General features: G+C 40.3%; 3 protein-coding genes across 3 annotated transcripts; 1 reads left to right on the top strand and 2 right to left on the bottom strand.

Moving 5' to 3' along the window:
- Nucleotides 1-3,053: 3,053 nt before the first annotated feature.
- LOC308309262 (trypsin-1-like) lies at nt 3,054-5,023 on the top strand (the record flags this gene model as incomplete). The annotated part of the gene is made up of 6 exons (XM_080754784.1): nt 3,054-3,108; nt 3,249-3,396; nt 3,585-3,835; nt 4,127-4,263; nt 4,421-4,522; nt 4,976-5,023. Exons 1-6 carry the CDS (start codon nt 3,069-3,071, stop codon nt 5,021-5,023), a joined length of 726 nt encoding a protein of 241 aa, XP_080610910.1. The 5' UTR covers nt 3,054-3,068.
- Nucleotides 5,024-7,752: 2,729 nt separating this feature from the next.
- LOC308297568 (trypsin-1-like) lies at nt 7,753-11,863 on the bottom strand (the record flags this gene model as incomplete). Its single annotated transcript, XM_080741036.1, has 6 exons — nt 11,797-11,863; nt 11,187-11,334; nt 10,249-10,505; nt 9,707-9,843; nt 9,386-9,487; nt 7,753-7,800 (listed from the first exon to the last, which is right to left on the bottom strand). The coding sequence occupies exons 1-6, from the start codon at nt 11,834-11,836 to the stop codon at nt 7,753-7,755; spliced, it is 732 nt and encodes a 243-aa protein (XP_080597162.1). The 5' UTR covers nt 11,837-11,863.
- A 2,186-nt stretch (nt 11,864-14,049) lies between these two features.
- LOC308309228 (trypsin-1-like) lies at nt 14,050-16,692 on the bottom strand. Its single transcript, XM_080754736.1, has 6 exons — nt 16,638-16,692; nt 15,562-15,709; nt 15,122-15,372; nt 14,587-14,723; nt 14,323-14,424; nt 14,050-14,134 (listed from the first exon to the last, which is right to left on the bottom strand). The coding sequence occupies exons 1-6, from the start codon at nt 16,675-16,677 to the stop codon at nt 14,087-14,089; spliced, it is 726 nt and encodes a 241-aa protein (XP_080610862.1). The 5' UTR covers nt 16,678-16,692; the 3' UTR covers nt 14,050-14,086.
- Between the last annotated feature and the right edge of the window lie 1,794 nt (nt 16,693-18,486).

The raw sequence follows: 18,486 nt of genomic DNA, 5'->3' as shown, positions 1-18,486 counted from the left end.
CACGCCCGTGTTTTGTGTGTGCTGATGCAGCGATCATTGAATTTGCGACTCTGAGCTTTGTTATTTTCGCATAGCCTACTATGTAACCAAGACGACTTTAGCGTTCCTCACGTCATCAATGTAACATTAGAAAGTTGTGTTTTAAGCTCTTCTTAAACAGGATTCAATGTGACGACGCGGGTCTGTTTTGTAAAATCCAATCGACGAGGGAGCATGTTTCCTGATGAACAAGTCAGCGTGTACAGCCAAATCAAGCACGCAGCGGCAGACTCGCAGTTGTATAAATGCATGGATGTTACACAGATATTGGTGTCCAGAAATGTGTGACCACAGGGCCTGACCATAGAGTTCTAGGGCCTGACCTGTGAAGTGTGAAGGAATGGTGCTCCCTGCTGGACAAAATATTTCATTACACCAGTCTAGGATTCCATAGCCTGGAGGAGCGGGAAAGTCCCCTGCTATTGGCCCTAATGCAGTACCCCCCATCCCATCGTTTGGAGGGCCGCTTCCAATCATGAAACTAGCTCGGTTACCATGTGACATTGGACAGCCAATCGGCAAATAGGTCGCCTAGGTCACCTGAATGTCTCGCCAGAAAATGATCTCTTTAATGATCTGGTTTACACCAGATAATAATATCGCAGTTATAAAAACACTATATGTGCAGGATCAGGGAAACAAGGGGGTGGGGCTAAGGTCTGTCGATGGGAGAAGTGATAACTACCTCCTTCTCTGGCCTCCTGAAAGGTGAGTTCTCAGGGCAGTTTTGAAGGATGCCAGCGAGCTACATGTCTTAAGGGAGGTACGTAGTCAAGGAATTCCACTCCTGGGTGGCAGTGTTGTAGAAGGAGAATTTACCCATATTTGTCTTATGAGTTTGTGTTATCAGATCATTGTGTACAGTCATCAAGTACAGTACATAAGTAAATGTACTTAGTTACTTTACACCACTGTTAGTTGTGTATTGTATTGCTATGGATGGTTATTGGTTTTAGAGCTTCCACAACATTGTGGATAGAAATAATGATAATAGTAATAAAATGAGATAATTCAAAAGTCAGAATGAAGGAAGATGGAAATAATAGCGATATAAATAACAAACAATAGTATCAGTCACAGTCACACACACACGCACGCACGCACGCACGCACGCACGTAGAGTGCAGAATTATTGTGGGAGCCTGTAAATGTTACTGTTCATGAATTGTAATGTACGGTACATCACTGTAAAGTAGTTTATTAGACGTGAGTGACAATATTTATTTTTGATTGTAATCAATCCAAGATTGTAATCTTAAAGGGATATTTCACTTTCAAAAAAACTTTTGGTCACTTTTGGTCATTTCATGGTCTAATCAGGCTTTTGTGACCACCCTAAGTTGTTTCACTCAGTATTTCGATATTTAATATTTATTTTATCAGACACGCCCCCCTTCCTATACAAACCCATTGTAACGTCTAACTCCATTTTAACCATGATCGATTCAATGAAAACACACACTTTTCTTTTTTGGTGACTCCTGATGTCCTCCTATAATACGTGAGCTGGCCGTATTTCTTTTTTCAATTACTTACGGAGCAAAGTATGAGTCACCAGAAAAAAAGAATGGGTGTTTTCAATTAATCTATTATGGTTAAAATGGTAGTTTGAAGTGAGGAAGGAAGTTAGGTTTGTATGAAGGGGGGCGTGTCTGATAAAATGAATATTAAATGTCTAAACACTGAATCGAGCAACTTAAAATCTGTCCAGGGTGGTCACAAAAGCCTGATTAGACCATAAAATGACCAAACATTTTTTTGAAAGTGAAATATCCATTTAAGTCAAATACATGTGTAAAATAGTGTGCTTTTACGTACAAGCAACAAATAACTTCAGTTATTTCTGGTATGGTGAGCTGATTTTTCAGTGTGTGTGTGTGTGTGTGTGTGTGTGTGTGTGTGTGTGTGTGTGTGTGTGTGCGTGTGCGTGTGTGTGCGTGTGCGTGTGCGTGTGCATGTGCGTGTGTGTGAACCATGCCATCTGCAAAACTCCACACGTGGCCTGTAGCTACATGCATGTCAACATTAGAAACAAGACAAATTGCATAATGGTCCTGTATTTGCTCATTTTCATTATCATGCAATTGCTAACATACAGCAACAAAATGTACACATAATGCAGAATATCTAAGACCATTTAGAATGCTTGCATGCTCAAATTTGTTCATCCAAAGTAATATAAAAGTTAACAGGAATGTGAGTTCATGTCCTTAATTAATAACATATATTAATTGTAATATCAGGAGTAAGAATGCACACATTCATATAGTCATTTGTTATTTAAATTCAGAGATGTTAAAAGTGCTGTTTATTTATTTAGGTAAATATACCTTTTTTCTTTTTCTTTACGTAAATACCATTATCAAATGATATAAATTCCTTACAAGAGCAACACATCTTGGTCCTTTCAGTACAATAGGCTCTATGCATATACGCCATTTTGTTCTACTTCCGGGTGTCTTTCGACTTCCTTCACAGGTGTTACCGATGATACTAATGAAGGGTCTGTTCCATTCTGGTCAAACAGAGTCAGGGTGCTGATATTGTGCATGTTGGCTCACTGGTAACACTCTGCTACACCAATGGGTCTCAAAGTGTTCTTGAGTGGGTTCCAAATGTCCCCATACAGGTGTGTAACTCTGAGAGTGTACAAATGGAAGCAAATGGACCCGCAAGGGTCCATTTGATTCCATTTGTTGATTCCATTTGTACAGAGTTATGGGGGTCCTTGAAATTAAAGAACCACTGTGCAATAAATCAAACAGAGCCTTAATTAGTATCATCAGTAACACCTGTGAAGGAAGTCGAAAGACACCCGGAAGTAGAACAAAATGGTGTATATGCATAGAGCCTATTGTTGAACATAATTGTTTCTGAGCATCCTGATTGGTTGACCAAGTTTGTGGGGAGTGTCTTGGAAGAACCGACCACTGTAGGGAGGGACTGACCACTGTAGGGACGGACTGACCACTCCATATAAACCAGGGGTCCAGGTGAAGTCCTCTCATCCACAAGATCACACAGCAACCATGAGGTCTCTGGTCTTCATTCTGCTCATCGGAGCTGCTTGTGAGTATAGGCCTAGAGCCTAAATACATTTACCTTTTTACCTAGACATAGTGATGATTTATTTGTATGTTTCTAACTGTTTAGACATCCCTTCTGTTTATGGAGGACAAAATATCTAATAGTATGATGTGTGTTTATAGTTGCCGAGGAGGACAAGATCGTCGGAGGATATGAGTGTGAGAAACACTCCGAGCCCCATACAGTTTCTCTGAACTCTGGCTACCACTTCTGTGGTGGCTCCCTGGTCTCCGAGAACTGGGTTGTGTCTGCTGCTCACTGCTACAAGTCGTAAGACAGCCTTTTATATAATATTTAGAGTGCATTTTGGTTAACTCACCCCATGAGGTGTATGGAAAACCTCTTAAATGTACCATTTAAGGTTAAGGGACATGACCCTTCCTGGCCTGAAATGTTCAACGTGCGTCTGTACTCTGTCTACCTTTCTGCTCCTTTTCACGCCTTGCTATCTTTTACAGCCGCATTCAGGTTCGTCTTGGCGAGCACCACATCGCAGAAGATGAGGGTACCGAGCAGTGGATCTCCTCCTCCCGTGTCATCCGTCACCCCAACTACAGCTCCTACAACACCGACAATGACATCATGCTGATCAAGCTGAGCAAGCCCGCCACCCTCAACCAGTATGTGCAGACTGTGGCTCTGCCCACTTCCTGCGCCGCCGCTGGCACCATGTGCAAAGTCGCTGGCTGGGGCAACACCATGAGCTACTGTGAGTACACTGTAGCACCTTTTTAAAAAGTGATCAAGTTAAGCACAGTTCGTCATGGTCCATAACTCAATTAGTTCAGTTCAGTTGTGAATAATATTTACACATTATACATTGGGCCTAATCTCTCCATTGTACTCTGTTTCAGAAACCTTTACATTAAACGAAAATGCAATCATGGTTGCATCCTTAATGCTATGTTGCATTCTTTATGCTTCGATAAAAGCATAGTTGCAGATTAACTTTTCCTTCGTTGTTTTAAACCATTTCCACTTTGACCTGTATGTACCCCAGATGACGACAGTGACAAGCTGCAGTGCCTGGACATCCCCATCCTGTCTGATAGGGACTGTCAGAACTCCTACCCTGGCATGATCACTGATGCCATGTTCTGTGCTGGATACCTGGAGGGAGGCAAGGACTCTTGCCAGGTACTGTAGTCAACAAGGTTCACCTGCAGAGGTCCTCCTTTTCCACCATCTGAATAGTAAAGCAATGTGTAAGAACAGCATATTGGTCATTATTAATGGTCTTGGTGTTTCTCTCTCTCTCTCTCTCTCTCTCTTTCTCTCTCTCTCTCTCTCTCAGGGTGACTCTGGTGGCCCTGTTGTGTGCAACGGTGAGCTGCAGGGTGTTGTGTCCTGGGGATACGGTTGTGCTGAGAAGGACTACCCTGGTGTCTACGCCAAGGTACAGAATGGCTCAAATACTGAAAATGCAAGGATTTGCATTGCTAAACAGCAGCAGCTGCTAGAACGAATCTGAGAAAAGAGGTCTTGCCACCAAACAAACATGTCTTGAAATCTTGTCCTGTATGCTAATTGTACACCATTGTCAATATGCAACTTATATTTGCTTTTTTTGTTGCTATTTTACTTTATTCTGACTTTAGAACCTATCTAATCAAATCTATTTTATTTGATCTTACTAGCATAATTATGACTATTGTTTTATCCATTCACAATATTCAGAAAGCTAAAAACAAACATGTCACTTCCTGCTATGTTACAATAGCTGTAATGCATGTCATAATAAAAACCCTGGATCATTGACCCATATAACAGTAGCCGACAATACACAACTATACCCTATAAATATATAAGCTAAGCTGAGTATGTTAAATATTTCTGTCTCCATTTTCAGGTGTGCCTGTTCAACGACTGGCTGGAGCAAACCATGGCCAGCTACTAAGTCTGATCCTACCTCCTGTAGGCCTATATCTTACAACAACCATCACCTCAACCGTTATACCTAAAACACTCTACCTCCAGTATTGCTGTTATTTTTTACATATTGCATAATAAAGTCTTTCAGACTTAACTGTAATGTTGTTGTAATGGTTTTCATTGAGTTTCTACTCCTCACATGATTGTCTCCCTTACAGTATAGGCCTACTGTAATTGAGCATATTAGAATGTCAAAGAAGCTTTAAATAGTTTGCCTGTCTATTTTAGGATTTAATGCTATCCAGCACAAGCTGCAGCATTTTCTTTATAATCCAGAAATACTTGATGAAGCTGCATAGCCCTTGTTTGTGAGTTTTATACTAAATCACAATGCTAGATCTCCCCTTTACACATTAATTAATTGTATATTAGACCGTATTGAGTCTAGGTTTCATTAAAGATCATTGTGATGTGAGCATTTAAACATGCTAAGGTAATGCTAATTGCACAAAGAAGCAAGGCCTCCATGGTTCTGCCTCAACTTCCACATGAACACATCCTCAGTCTCTTTTTGCTATTTGACATTTTCTGCTATTTGTATTTGTTTATTTGTTTAGCCTGATATGTTCATCAGGATAAGGGACAATTATTTATGTATTTTAATGCCTCACACTCCTAGTGACCCTAGTGGACCAATCAATGCACCTTTCAATAGAACAGAACATGATGCTCTCAAAACATTATTTCAATTTAGGTGAAAACCGGGACAATTTGGTATTTAATGTTGAAAACTCAACTTGGTGGAATTATTTTTCATAAAAGCTTCCTTGTAGTTTGTAGTTTTCCAGTTTTACAGATGTACAAATACTCCTGATAGAGGGAAATATACTGTACATTATACAAACATGTCATATTACAGATACAGTAGAGTAAGATATATACTGTACATAGGGAGCATGGTTAGAAGAAATGGCAATGGAAAAGGCAGTTAAAATTGCAGCAGATATTATTTTAAATGTATTTTATATATTTTTTATTTTTTATTTTTGGGACAATCAAGCTAAGCTTAGGCTTAGACATAAGTGGAGGGGAGGTGGGACAACTGCTTTATTTTCTTTTTCACTGCTTCCGAGTACAGACTGGAAGTATTTGAAGTTTGTGTGAGCCAACGGTCTGTCTCTAGGGACTACTCTATAGTGACATTGTCATGGCTCAGTCAAGTTTTAGTTCGGTGTATTTACAAAAGCTGCTCAAAAAAAAGGTGGAGTACACTATTCCGTTACAGATATCCACATGACTTCGACTGGTGCCTTTTTACTAAAGTAGTTTATCTTCCACGTCAGCTAAAATTCCCAAAAGAAGGCCGGTCAGTCTACTTCCTCACCATCCCAGAATGGCAGCCAGTCCAACAAGTCTGAAGCATACAAAATAGATCTGAGAGTTAACCATAGCCTCTTCCATGTCCAGTAGTGTAAAGTAACTAAGTACATTTACTTAAAGTAGGACTGTCATCTAAAGGGGTACTGTCACTTTAAAAAGTAATCTTAAAATATTAGTTAATAATACGTTTATGATGTCATTGTGAGAATGCGCAATTATAAGCCAATCAAATTAATTGACTGTACTTAGACTACTTACTGTACTGGTCAGCTGTTGTTGGGGGGTGAGGGGCAGATTACACTGCATGTGACATGAGTTTCAGACTATTTCAGACCATTTTCAGAGGGACCACGTGAACTACTGTATCATACTGTTATAATTTCGGGGGGTGTCAGCGAGCCTTTAAGTAGGCCTACTGTACTTAAGTACAATTTTGAGGTATTTCTACGTTAGGCCTACTTGGGTATTTCCAGTTTTCAGTAGGGCCTACTTCTACTCCAGTACATCTCAGAGGCAAATATTGTACTTTTACTCCACTACAATTATTTGATAACTTTAGTTACTTGGCCCATTTGGGTCTGACCTGGGTTCTCTGAGGAACGTTTTATGCAAGGGTTGCAGAAACAGGTATGTTGCTACTTGCTACGTGCTGTGCATGTGCTGTGCGGCACGAGGATGTGTCCCCGGCCTAAATGGGTTAATGCCAAATGTATCTTATGGGCCTTGAGTGACTAACCGCAGTGGTTTGGGCACAGTATTGAATATGCTTTTTATATATCTTTCTTGTTTTGTCATATTGCATTGTACTACTGATAACAATGAGGACATGAATTGTGGATGATACCTCCCCCCCCTGATCCTGATTATTATTACAAAACATACATTAACAAAATATGTTAAGCTTACATTTGGGAAAAGTGAATATTCAGCTCCTGAATATTCCAACGGTCAAATGCAATGTGCAGTTTATTGATTCATGAATGTATTGATTCATTCATTCGTTCATGCATTCATTCATTTATTTATTTAAAATGTGCAAGTATACAGTGATAGACATATTAATTCGGGAATAGAAAAATACAATGAAAACAATCACAACAAAGGGACATTTCTGTCTCAAATACTTTATTATACAAGATGGAAAAATAACAAAGTTGAACAGAAACACTAAAGTGTTTGAGGTATAGCTGAGGTGATGGTAGGTGTGATAGGTGATAGGTGATGATAGGTGATAGGTAGATAGGTGATAGGTGATGGTAGGTGTGATAGGTGATAGATGATGATATGTGATAGGTGATAGGTAGATAGGTGATAGGTAGATAGGTGATAGGTGATGGTAGATGTAAGATAGGCCTACAGGAGGTCGAATCAAACTTAGTTGTTGGCCATGGTCTCTTCCAGCCATTGGTTGTACCGGCACACCTGAGAATTGAGACAGAACCTGTTTGCGTAACATCTCAATCTCAATGTGGCTTTTGACCTTTATTTGTAGGCATTGGTGGAAAAAGTATACTCACCTTTGTTACTTAAGTAATAGTATCAATACTGCAATGCAGAAATAGCCTACTCTGTTACAAGTAAAAGTCCGGAATTCAAAATGTACTTGAATAAAAGTACAAAAGTATTGCTATCAGAAAGTACCAAAAGTAGAAAGTACTCGTTATGCAGAATGTCCCATTTGAAATTTTCAGATGCATAAAAATCTTTTGAAAATAGCAGATCTACGTATTGTGAGCTTGTAGATCGGCTATTTTCAAATGGCCGAAATGTATAGGGTTGAAGTGGTTAATGTATGTTTTGTAATAATAATCCAAATCTACACATTTGTATTCGTAATAAATGTATTGGAGTGTAGTTTTCAAATAAATGTGGAGTAAAAGTACAATATTTGGATCCGAGATGTTGTGAAGTAGAAGTAAAAGTATTCAAAATTGGAAATACTTGAGTAAAGTACAAATACCACAAAATTATACTTAAGTTTGATTGATTGATTGATCATTTTATTAGACAAAAATGGAGAACAGTACAAGTACAGTTAAACACCCTGCCTAAAAGGAACATCCCAAATAAGACCCTTTACGGTCTTTTTTTACATTGGAAGTCCTTGGTATTTAATTCATGGACATAACAAATAGCAAGAAAAGAAACATTCAATAATATCGCAGTTGTACAGGATCAGGGAAACAAGGGGGTGGGGCTAAGGTCTGTCTATGGGAGAAGTGATAACTACCTCCTTCTCTGGCCTCCTGAAAGGTGAGTTTTCAGGGCTGTTTTGAAGGATGCCAGCGAGGTAAATGTTTTAAGGGAGGTACGTAGTCAAGGAATTCCACTCCTGGGTGGCAGTGTTGTAGAAGGAGAATTTACCCATATTTGTCTTATGAGTTTGTGTTATCAGATCATTGTGTACAGTCATCAAGTACAGTACTTAAGTAAATGTACTTAGTTACTTTACACCACTGTTAGTTGTGTATTGTATTGCTATGGATGGTTATTGGTTTTAGAGCTTCCACAACATTGTGGATAGAAATAATGATAATAGTAATAAAATGAGAAAATTCAAAAGTCAGAATGAAGTAAGAGGGAAATAAAAGCAATATAAATAACAAACAATAGTATCGGTAGGTGTACAACTAACTAATTTTAGGATTCACTTTTTTAAGGACTGTTGTATTGCTGTTGTTGCATAGTTTATTATTGTATGTTATGTTATGTTGGTTTTGTGTTGTTCAGTTTTTCTTGACATTGTGTATTGTTTAACATACTACAAGGCGCCTAATTGCCTGAATATATATATTTTTTTTATTTATTTAACTGAATTGAATTGCGATAATGTCCGGTCAAGAATTTAGAATTCACATTTCAGAGTACATTTCAAAGACATTGGTTCCCATTTTCGCTGCACTTGCATATCTTTAGCAATACAAGGTACTTGCTTTATTGGTGTCTCTGTTATATGAAGATAAAGTCACAACTCTTACAAAAAGGAGGTGCTTGAGGCATACTGTACCTTGGCGTAGACACCAGGGTAGTTCTTCTGAGCACAACCGTTTCCCCAGGACACAACACCCTGCAGCTCACCGTTGCACACGACAGGGCCACCAGAGTCACCCTGAGAGAGAGAGAGAGAGAGAGAGAGAGAGAGAGAGAGAGAGAGAGAGAGAGAGAGAGAGAGAGAGAGGAAAGGTGAAAAAAGGGAAGGTGGAAGAATAATTAATTCCTCAATACAATTCAACTTTAAGACCATTATAGGCTGTTCTGACACATTGATTTACTATTTAGATGGTAGAGAAGGAGGGTCTCTGCAGGTGAACCTTGTTGACTACAGTACCTGGCAAGAGTCCTTGCCTCCCTCCAGGTATCCAGCACAGAACATGTTGTCAGTGATCTGGCCAGGGTAGGAAAATTTACATGTCCTGTCAGTCAGGATAGGAATTTCCAGGCACTGCAGCCTGTCCTCGTCATCCCCTGGATACAGGTCAAAGTGGAAATCATTTAAAACAGCAGAGGAAAAGTAAATCTGAATCTATGCTTTTATCGAAACATATAAGAATGCAATCTAGCATTAAGGATGCAACCATTATCATTACATTAGGTTTTATTGTCAATGTTAAGAGTAACGAAAAGGGATCTTTCCACACACGCACGCACGCACGCACGCACGCACGCACGCACGCATGCACGCACACACACACACACACACACACACACACACACACACACACACACACACACACACACACACACACGGAGAGATCAGACCTAATGTATAATGTGTGAATATGGTAAACAACTGAATTGCACCTTTTCTCAGGTTCGCCGGTGACTGCATGAGCTTAACTTGATCACTTTTTAAAAAGGCGCTTCACTCACAGAAGTTCATGGTGTTGCCCCAGCCAGAGACTAAGCACTTGGTGCCAGCGGGGGCGCAGGAGGTGGGCAGAGCCACAGGCTGCACTTGCGGGGTGAGGACGGCAGGCTTGCTCAACTTGATCAGCATGATGTCATTGTCGATTTTGTAGGAGTCGTAGTTGGGGTGGCGGATGATAAGGGAGGCGGCGATCCACTGCTCTGAACCCTCCTCAAGAATGGTGTGGTGCTCGCCAAGACGAACCTCAACACGGTGGACACTGGATGAAAAGGGGGATAAACGTGAGTCTATGGGAGATATACAGTATGTATCTCACATTTAAGTTGACTGGATGATACCGAATGATTATGGGAACTTACATTTTAAAGACATTTCACTAGAAATGCGTATAACTACATTTGAAATAAGGGGTTATGTGTCTCCTTTGCCTCTATCTGCCCTTGCATTCACTTGCTAATGCCCTGTTTGTTCAAACAATGAGCGGGGGACAAGCATGAGGAGTACGGGGGACGACACAAACTCCCTTTGAGGGGTATGCCTGTGGCTTATACTCCCGTAATAAATTCTTTTCATGCAGGTTTGGAAAAAAAGATGGAGACTTGAGAAAGGGCAAAAGGGGGCAGAATACAGGGGGCACGGGAGAGAATTTAAGGCCAGGAAGGAGAAGGTTTAAAATGCATCTATCTATATAGCAATGTTTCAAACAACTCAACCCTAACAAGGGACCCCACACCCCAATTTAAACAAGCCTAAAAGCTTTCTTGTGGTCTTTATCCTTTTAGTTGACCTTATATCAGTGAACTGTATGTCCTGTACCTTTTTCCTATGCAAACCTCTAATAAAGTCAATCAATCAATGAGTCAATCAAACAATAACATTCAAATGACATTCAAGTGAGTTAATCAAAATGCATCCAAAACTATATAAAGTATTGTCTTACGGTTTGGAGCAGTGAGCAGCAGACACAACCCAGTTCTCGTTGAGCAGGGAGCCACCACAGAAGTGGTAGCCAGCGTTCAGAGACACTTGGTAGGGATTAGAATGTGGCTCACACTCATATCCTCCCACGATCTTGTCATCCTCCGCAACTGAAACACAGACATGAAGTAAAGCTGTTAGGTCTTCTGTGCTCCGTAAACAAATGAGAATTTCGAACCGTTAGCAAACAGTTGAAAATACAAATAAGTAGGGGTGTCACAATATGCCTAATTCACGATCTGATTCGACTTTCGATTTTAAGCTCACGATTCAATATTAGTTTTTTATTTAAATTTGATAAAAATGTAAAATGTTTAACATGTTAATTGTAACCTTTGGGTTTTATGCTCTAACAACTGCTGACATTTTCAGTTTCTTTAAGAAGATAAGTTAGCATTCTTTGAAAAGTTATGTTTTTCTCCCCATTTCATGTGGCTTCCTTTGGATGCGCGTACAGGAGTAACATAATGAAAAAGCATGAGAGTCGCGATACGATATATAATTAATTTTGATACATTTTCGGTACTTCCATATGTTAGGTAAGTGTCTTTAGGATCTAGGCCTATACTCACAAGCGGCTCCGATGAGCAGAATAAAGACCAGAGACCTCATGGTTGCTGTGTGATCTTGTGGATGAGAGGACTTCACCTGGACCCCTGGTTTATATGGAGTGATCAGTCCCTACAGGACACACCCTACTGTGGTGGACCAATCGGGATACTCAGATGAAGTTATATTTAACAGTTGTACCGTTGAGAGTACCTGGTGCGATTTACCTTGTTTCTAACCAGGGACGTGCTGGCCATTGGGAAAAGAGGGACAACTCCCGAACGTCCGGTTCATTCCCGGCCGGTCCAGGCCGTCCATTAGGAAAAAAATACAAATAAAATGTCGGCCTTCGTTCCATTTTGGGGGCGGGGTGGCCAACAAAGTATATCGTCACTGCCGGGCAGAAACTTCGTATCTCCAAGTTTCAAATTTGTATGTTTTTTTCGCAAAGCAAAGGCCTGCTTCATCATACAAGGCCGTTGCACAAAAGTAGTGAAAACAGCAGATCTACAAGCACACAACGCCTCGCACCGCGAGGCGTTGTGTGCTTGGAGATCGGCTATTTTCACTAGTTTAAATAATTTTTAAATATACAAAACAAACGGCTTTGGACATACAAGGTTTCCACCCGACAACGACAAAATATAACTCATGTAATTGGCCCACTGGCTTGTCACTTGTCATGATCTGAAATGGCAAATCTTTGAGTAGCAGCGCTATAGAGAGAGATCTCTCTCTATAGCGCGCAATGAGGGCCTCTCCAACTCTTTTTCCAAGGCTGAATCAGGGGCCCAGCACGTCCCTGTTTCTAACCTTGACATGGAATGAGCTCTGCAGATGGCTTGGTTCACACTCACACGCACACATTTTAACCATTTATTTATGTCGCTGTGTTGTGGAGGGAGAGTGTGGGGGAGCGGCTTCCGCCCACATCTAAAAATAGGATTTGGGTTTTGATCAATTGATTTAGTTTGTTTTGCAGCGGACGAGGCCAGGCAGAGCCCGCGTTCACTGATTGGTTGCGATATCGCCCTGACAACCAACAACTGACTGCCCCTTTGGGCTATAGGATCTATCCTAAACTACGGTCTCCTGAAGATGGCAGCATGGCACCCGACTTTTTGTTGTGTGTGCGTGGGTTACGCACGTGCACGAAAATATGTGTGCATGTGCGCGCAGTCGCGCTCATGGGCACTCCCCCACTTCTAAAAGTAGAACTACAGCACTGATGTCTACACAAAGGAGAGCATACAAGGACACACATACAGTATTATAGGTGTTGGTGCAGTACGGTTACATTCACAAAATCATGTCACTCAGTACCGATTATACAGTAGCAGAGACAGAACAATACTCTGGCAGCCTTTTTTCCTCCTTTTTGGTCTGTGGGTATGTCCTCGGCTGGTATTAGGTTGGTATTAAATGACCTTTATCATGAAAGCTTCCTCTAGGTTAGGGTCAAAGGTGCAGGCTATCTCTAATACAGACAGACACACACACACACACACACACACACACACACACACACACACACACACACACACACACACACACACAGTGTCAGTTGTGGTGAGGTTAGGGAAGCCACAAGGTGAGCAGTACAATGAGACCCAGACAGAGAGGCGAGTCAAGCCCGTTTATCTAAAGGGAGGAAAAGGGGTTAGGTGTCATCATCGTCATCATCATCGGCAATCATTCGGAGTCGAGTATGATGTTCCTTATTGCGGGTCCTCAGATGGCTGAAGAACCCAATTCTGGAAACACACTTTTGTGTTCCCACAGTAACATCCATAGCATATCATGTACAGCATATTTCTGCTGCTATGCTCATGCACCTTTATGTCTACCTCAGGTACTCACTGCACCTTATGTCTTACCTCAGCACTATGTGTAAATATGTATCTATGTTGCATGCAGCTTAATGCTGCATATATTTTTTTTTTCTGGGTGTTAATGAAAATGGAAATGGTGCTATCATGAAACCAAACAGGCCTATTCTGGGTTGAACATTCACCTGTAGTAATTCTATTTTACAAGTATAGAGGGTTTAAGTGGTTAAATTCTGAAATACACATGGAAATGATACACATCTTTTTTCACACTCCAATTTGCTATAATGTAATAAAAATGGGAGACAATCATGCAGTATATTTGGGGAGTAGAAACACAATGGAAACAATCACAAGAAAGTTAAATTGAAGTCAGAAAGACTTTATTATGCAAGATGAACAAAAACAATACTGTAGGTTTGAGGTATGATGGCTGAGGTGATGGTTGTTGTAAGATATAGGCCTACAGGAGGTAGGATCAGACTTAGGAGCTGGCCATGGTTTGCTCCAGCCAGTCGTTGAACAGGCACACCTGAAAATAGAGACAGAAAAGATTTAGCCATGCTCAGCTTGGCTTTTGTGTATTCTATTGTTATGGCTCAAAGTTCCAGGGGTTTATTTCTCATCCTGAGAATACTACAGCTGTTGCAACAGGCAGTGATATTCTCGTATGTATAGCTTACTTATTGATAAAATTAAAAGGTTTGAGTCATTCTGTACCTTGGCGTAGACACCAGGGTGACCCTCCTCAGCACAACCGTATCCCCAGGACACAACACCCTGCAGCTCACCGTTGCACACAACAGGGCCACCAGAGTCACCCTGAGAGAGAGAACAGAAAAAGAAATAAATTAATTTCTCAATACAATTCAACATCAACACCATCAATAGTGTAAAAGGAATTGACCAATAGGTTGTTCTGACACACTGCTTTTACTATTTAGATGGAGGACCTCTGCAGGTGAACCTTGTTGACTACAGTACCTGGCAAGAGTCCTTGCCTCCCTCCAGGTATCCAGCACAGAACATGGCGTCAGTGATCATGCCAGGGTAGGCGTTGTCACAATCCCTATCAGACAGGATGGGGATGTCCAGGCACTGCAGCTTGTCACTGTCATCCCCTGGGGTACATACAGGTCAAAGTGGAAATGGTTTAAATCAACGGAGGAAACTTTGATCCTAATCACTGCTTTGCCAAAGCGTAAATTGCATTAAGGATGAAAACCATTATACTAATTGGTTATAGTGACAATGTTTCTGCAACAGATTATTATGAAGATGATGAAGAGTAACAAAGAGGGATCTGTTCCGCACACATAAGAGAGACCTACAATTAATTTAAATAAATGGTCAATGGTCAGTGTTAGCCATATTGTACGTTATGAGTTATGATTTTGGGGCTGATGTGTAAATATTAAACACAAATGAATTGTTATAGTACATTATATTGGTAGATGCACTCTCGCCGATAACTGAACTTAACATGATCACTTTTTAAACATGGGGTGCTATTACTCACAGTAGCTCATGGTGTTGCCCCAGCCAGAGACTTTGCACATGGTGCCAGCGGGGGCGCAGGAAGTGGGCAGAGCCACAGGCTGCACATACTGGTTGAGGGTGGCGGGCTTGCTCAGCTTGATCAGCATGATGTCATTGTTGATGTTGTAGGAGCTGTAGTTGGGGTGACGGATGACACGGGAGGAGGAGATCCACTGCTCGGTACCCTCATCTTCTGCGATGTGGTGCTCGCCAAGACGAAGCTGAACGCGGCTGGAAAAGAGAGGGAGGCGTGAGAAAGTTTAGGTTCATGTTAGAGTTCCTCTCCACATTGAAACTACGTACTTTATCATTTAATGAATAAAACGTGATTATGCAATAAGTATGATTTAGTATGTTGCCTCATGTAGGTCTGGATTTGAGTCCAGAATAAAAATATGAATATACAAAGGATTGTCTTACGACTTGTAGCAGTGAGCAGCAGACACAACCCAGTTCTCGTTGACCAGGGAGCCACCACAGAAGTGGTAGCCAGAGTTCAGAGACACTGTATGAGGCTGGGAGTGTTTCTCACACTCATATCCTCCGACGATCTTGTCCTCCTCGGCAACTGGAAACACACATGGAATAAACTATTAACTATGCTGTCCTCCGTAAACAGAAGGGAAAAATTAAATAAAAATTTAAATAAAGAATGGAGTTGAGACAACATATGGAAAATATGGTAAATTAAAAAGAAATAATCTCAAAAATCTATATCAAGAGCCACAAAAATATTAATACACGCTGAATTTCATCCATCCAGCACTGTTAGTGGCTTTAGGAAATGGAAGCACAGTGGATTTGTTGGCCAACTATTTGAAGGACAAGCAATACAATCATTTCAACAACTCATTCAAGAATTAAATTGACCTGTTCTTGAGTCTGTATGTTATGCACAGAACAAAAGAAAGAATGGGAAACAATGTTAAAGGAACCATCCATTATAGAACAGTTATAAGGCGTGAAGGAGAACAGTTGAAGAAATTAATTATTTCAAGATTTTACAGAGCTTTGAAACAAGACATTAAGAATGAAGATTTGGAAAACAAAACTAAAAGTGGGAATTGGAATTACTAACAAACTAACAAATATTCCAAATTGGAGAGAGTTTGACTGGAGGGTCCAAAATGGAAAATCCTCAGGATTATGTTTGAGGGGGTTGTGGCCACCAAAGAGATATTTTGCATAATACTAAGGGGCTGTCCACATTTGCAGGGGTACTGGGAGGATGTTAAAAGGGAACCTGTTTTGGAAACCAAATTAACCTTGGATCCAAAGTTATTTATTTAATTATTTGTTTATTTTCGTTTCATGCATTTCCCTGGTGGTGGTGCAGGCGGTAGTGTTTATTAACCACGAAATAGATAATAGTGTTTATGTTAATAACCAAATAACGGAACATACAGTTTGAATTTCATGGAATAAAAGAAAAGGAAAAAGAAAAAGAAAAAGAAACAAGTTAGGTAAGTGTCTTTAGGATCTAGGCCTATACTCACAAGCAGCTCCGATGAGCAGAATGAAGACCAGAGACCTCATGGTTGCTGTGTGATCTTGTGGATGAGAGGACTTCACCTGGACCCCTGGTTTATATGGAGTGGTCAGTCCCTCCCTACAGAGGTCAGCAGGGGTGTCGCACCAAATTCTGGGCCCTGGGTACAAGCCAGGATTCACTGCAGGCCCCCCATGAATGTTCTTCATAGGGGGAGGGGGTTTAACCCATTTAGACTGGGAACGCATTATTACACATTATTTTGTGCTTTAACTATTGAAAAAAAACTGCTATTTTTGAAAAATTGTGAAAATCAAGTCTTTGAATATTTTAAAGTTTTTTTTTTTTAAACATATGTTTCTATGTCATTGATGCTCAAACTTTTTCATGTGAAGGACCCCCAAAATGATGGTCACGGACCCCCATCTCAAAATATTTAGTTCTGGGACCCCCACTGATTTGAGTTACAAACGTTTGCTTAAAAAATACATATATTCAAAGATTTGCACACATTTTCACGACTTTTCAAAAATAGTAGATCTACAAGCTTGCAGCACGGCACTCAGTGCCACGCTGTGAGCTTGTAGATCTGCTATTTTTCAATGGCTAAAGTATAAAGTAATTCCAGGCGCCTCCACCTTGGGCCCTAGTAACTCAGTCCCACCTTTCCCCCTCTTGTGACGCCCCTGGTGGTCAGTCCCTCCCTGCAGTGGTCAGTGTAGTGTCACAGGACACTCCCCACACACTGACCAATCAGGAAGACCAGACAATCTTTGTACAGTAGTATTAAGAACAAAATGTGTTGCTCCTGTAAGGAATTTGTTTAATTCGATTATGGTATTTCAATAAATAAATAGCACTTCAGCCATTTCTGAAATAAACAAATAAGTGACAAAATTAATGTTTGCAGTCCTACTACTGACATCACAATTGATATACGTTATTATTTAATTGCAGGGACTCACATTGGTATAGCTATGTACTGGTTACTAGTTATATACTGTAATACTGTATACTATGTGCAAATTTGTAGTATTATATAAACTTCATTTTTGTTTTATACCATTGTTTTACAATATACAACATTCTAATTTAACACGGTACTGTAAGACAAAATACGTGTTTGCTTCTCTCTGTCCCTTCTTGAACAAGACTGGTTGTGCTTTATGGAGTTTTCTGTCATTTCTATTTGTTCAAGATGAATCCAAATCAAATATACTTAGCTGGATTAACCAATTTGATGCATTATGTGTTTTGTTTTAATGCTGTGAACAATTGCATCATATGTAATAAAATGAACAGATATGAAATGAGTGGACTGTCCAGTGGATCGTACCAGTGGGTACACAGGTGTTCTGGATTAGTCTTGTTTTATAAAATTATGCAACTTGTTTTGTTTCTAACCTTGACATGCATGGAGCTACAAGCCAGGAGTGGAGATCTGCAGATGGCCTGGTTCTCACACACACGCGCATGCGCGCACGCACGCACGCACGCACGTACACACACACACACACACTGCTGGACATAGTTTCACCTGGAAAATCAGCCCGTCAGGCCCGAAATACATTAGAACTGGTTCTAATGTATGCTACCATTAAATGCATTTTAAATCTGAGGCTTTTTTTTATCGTTTTGAGATTATTATGGTTTTGCTATTTGTCCCAAAGTGACTGCAAAAGATTGCTACTATTTGTTATACAAAGCTTTATACCCTGTATAACATGTATATAACAACGCAATGTGACATAACTGTTTATACAATGCTGTATCCCCTCCAACTGTATACGTTTCTCATAACTGTATTTATTATATTTTGACACTTGCTTTGGCAATGAAAACGTATGGTTTGTCAT

This window comes from Nannobrachium achirus (assembly GCF_963921795.1).
Source record: "Nannobrachium achirus genome assembly, chromosome: 2".
Lineage (NCBI taxonomy): Eukaryota > Metazoa > Chordata > Actinopteri > Myctophiformes > Myctophidae > Nannobrachium > Nannobrachium achirus.
Note: the sequence above shows the minus strand (reverse complement) of the source record. Positions and strands in the feature narration are given on the sequence as shown.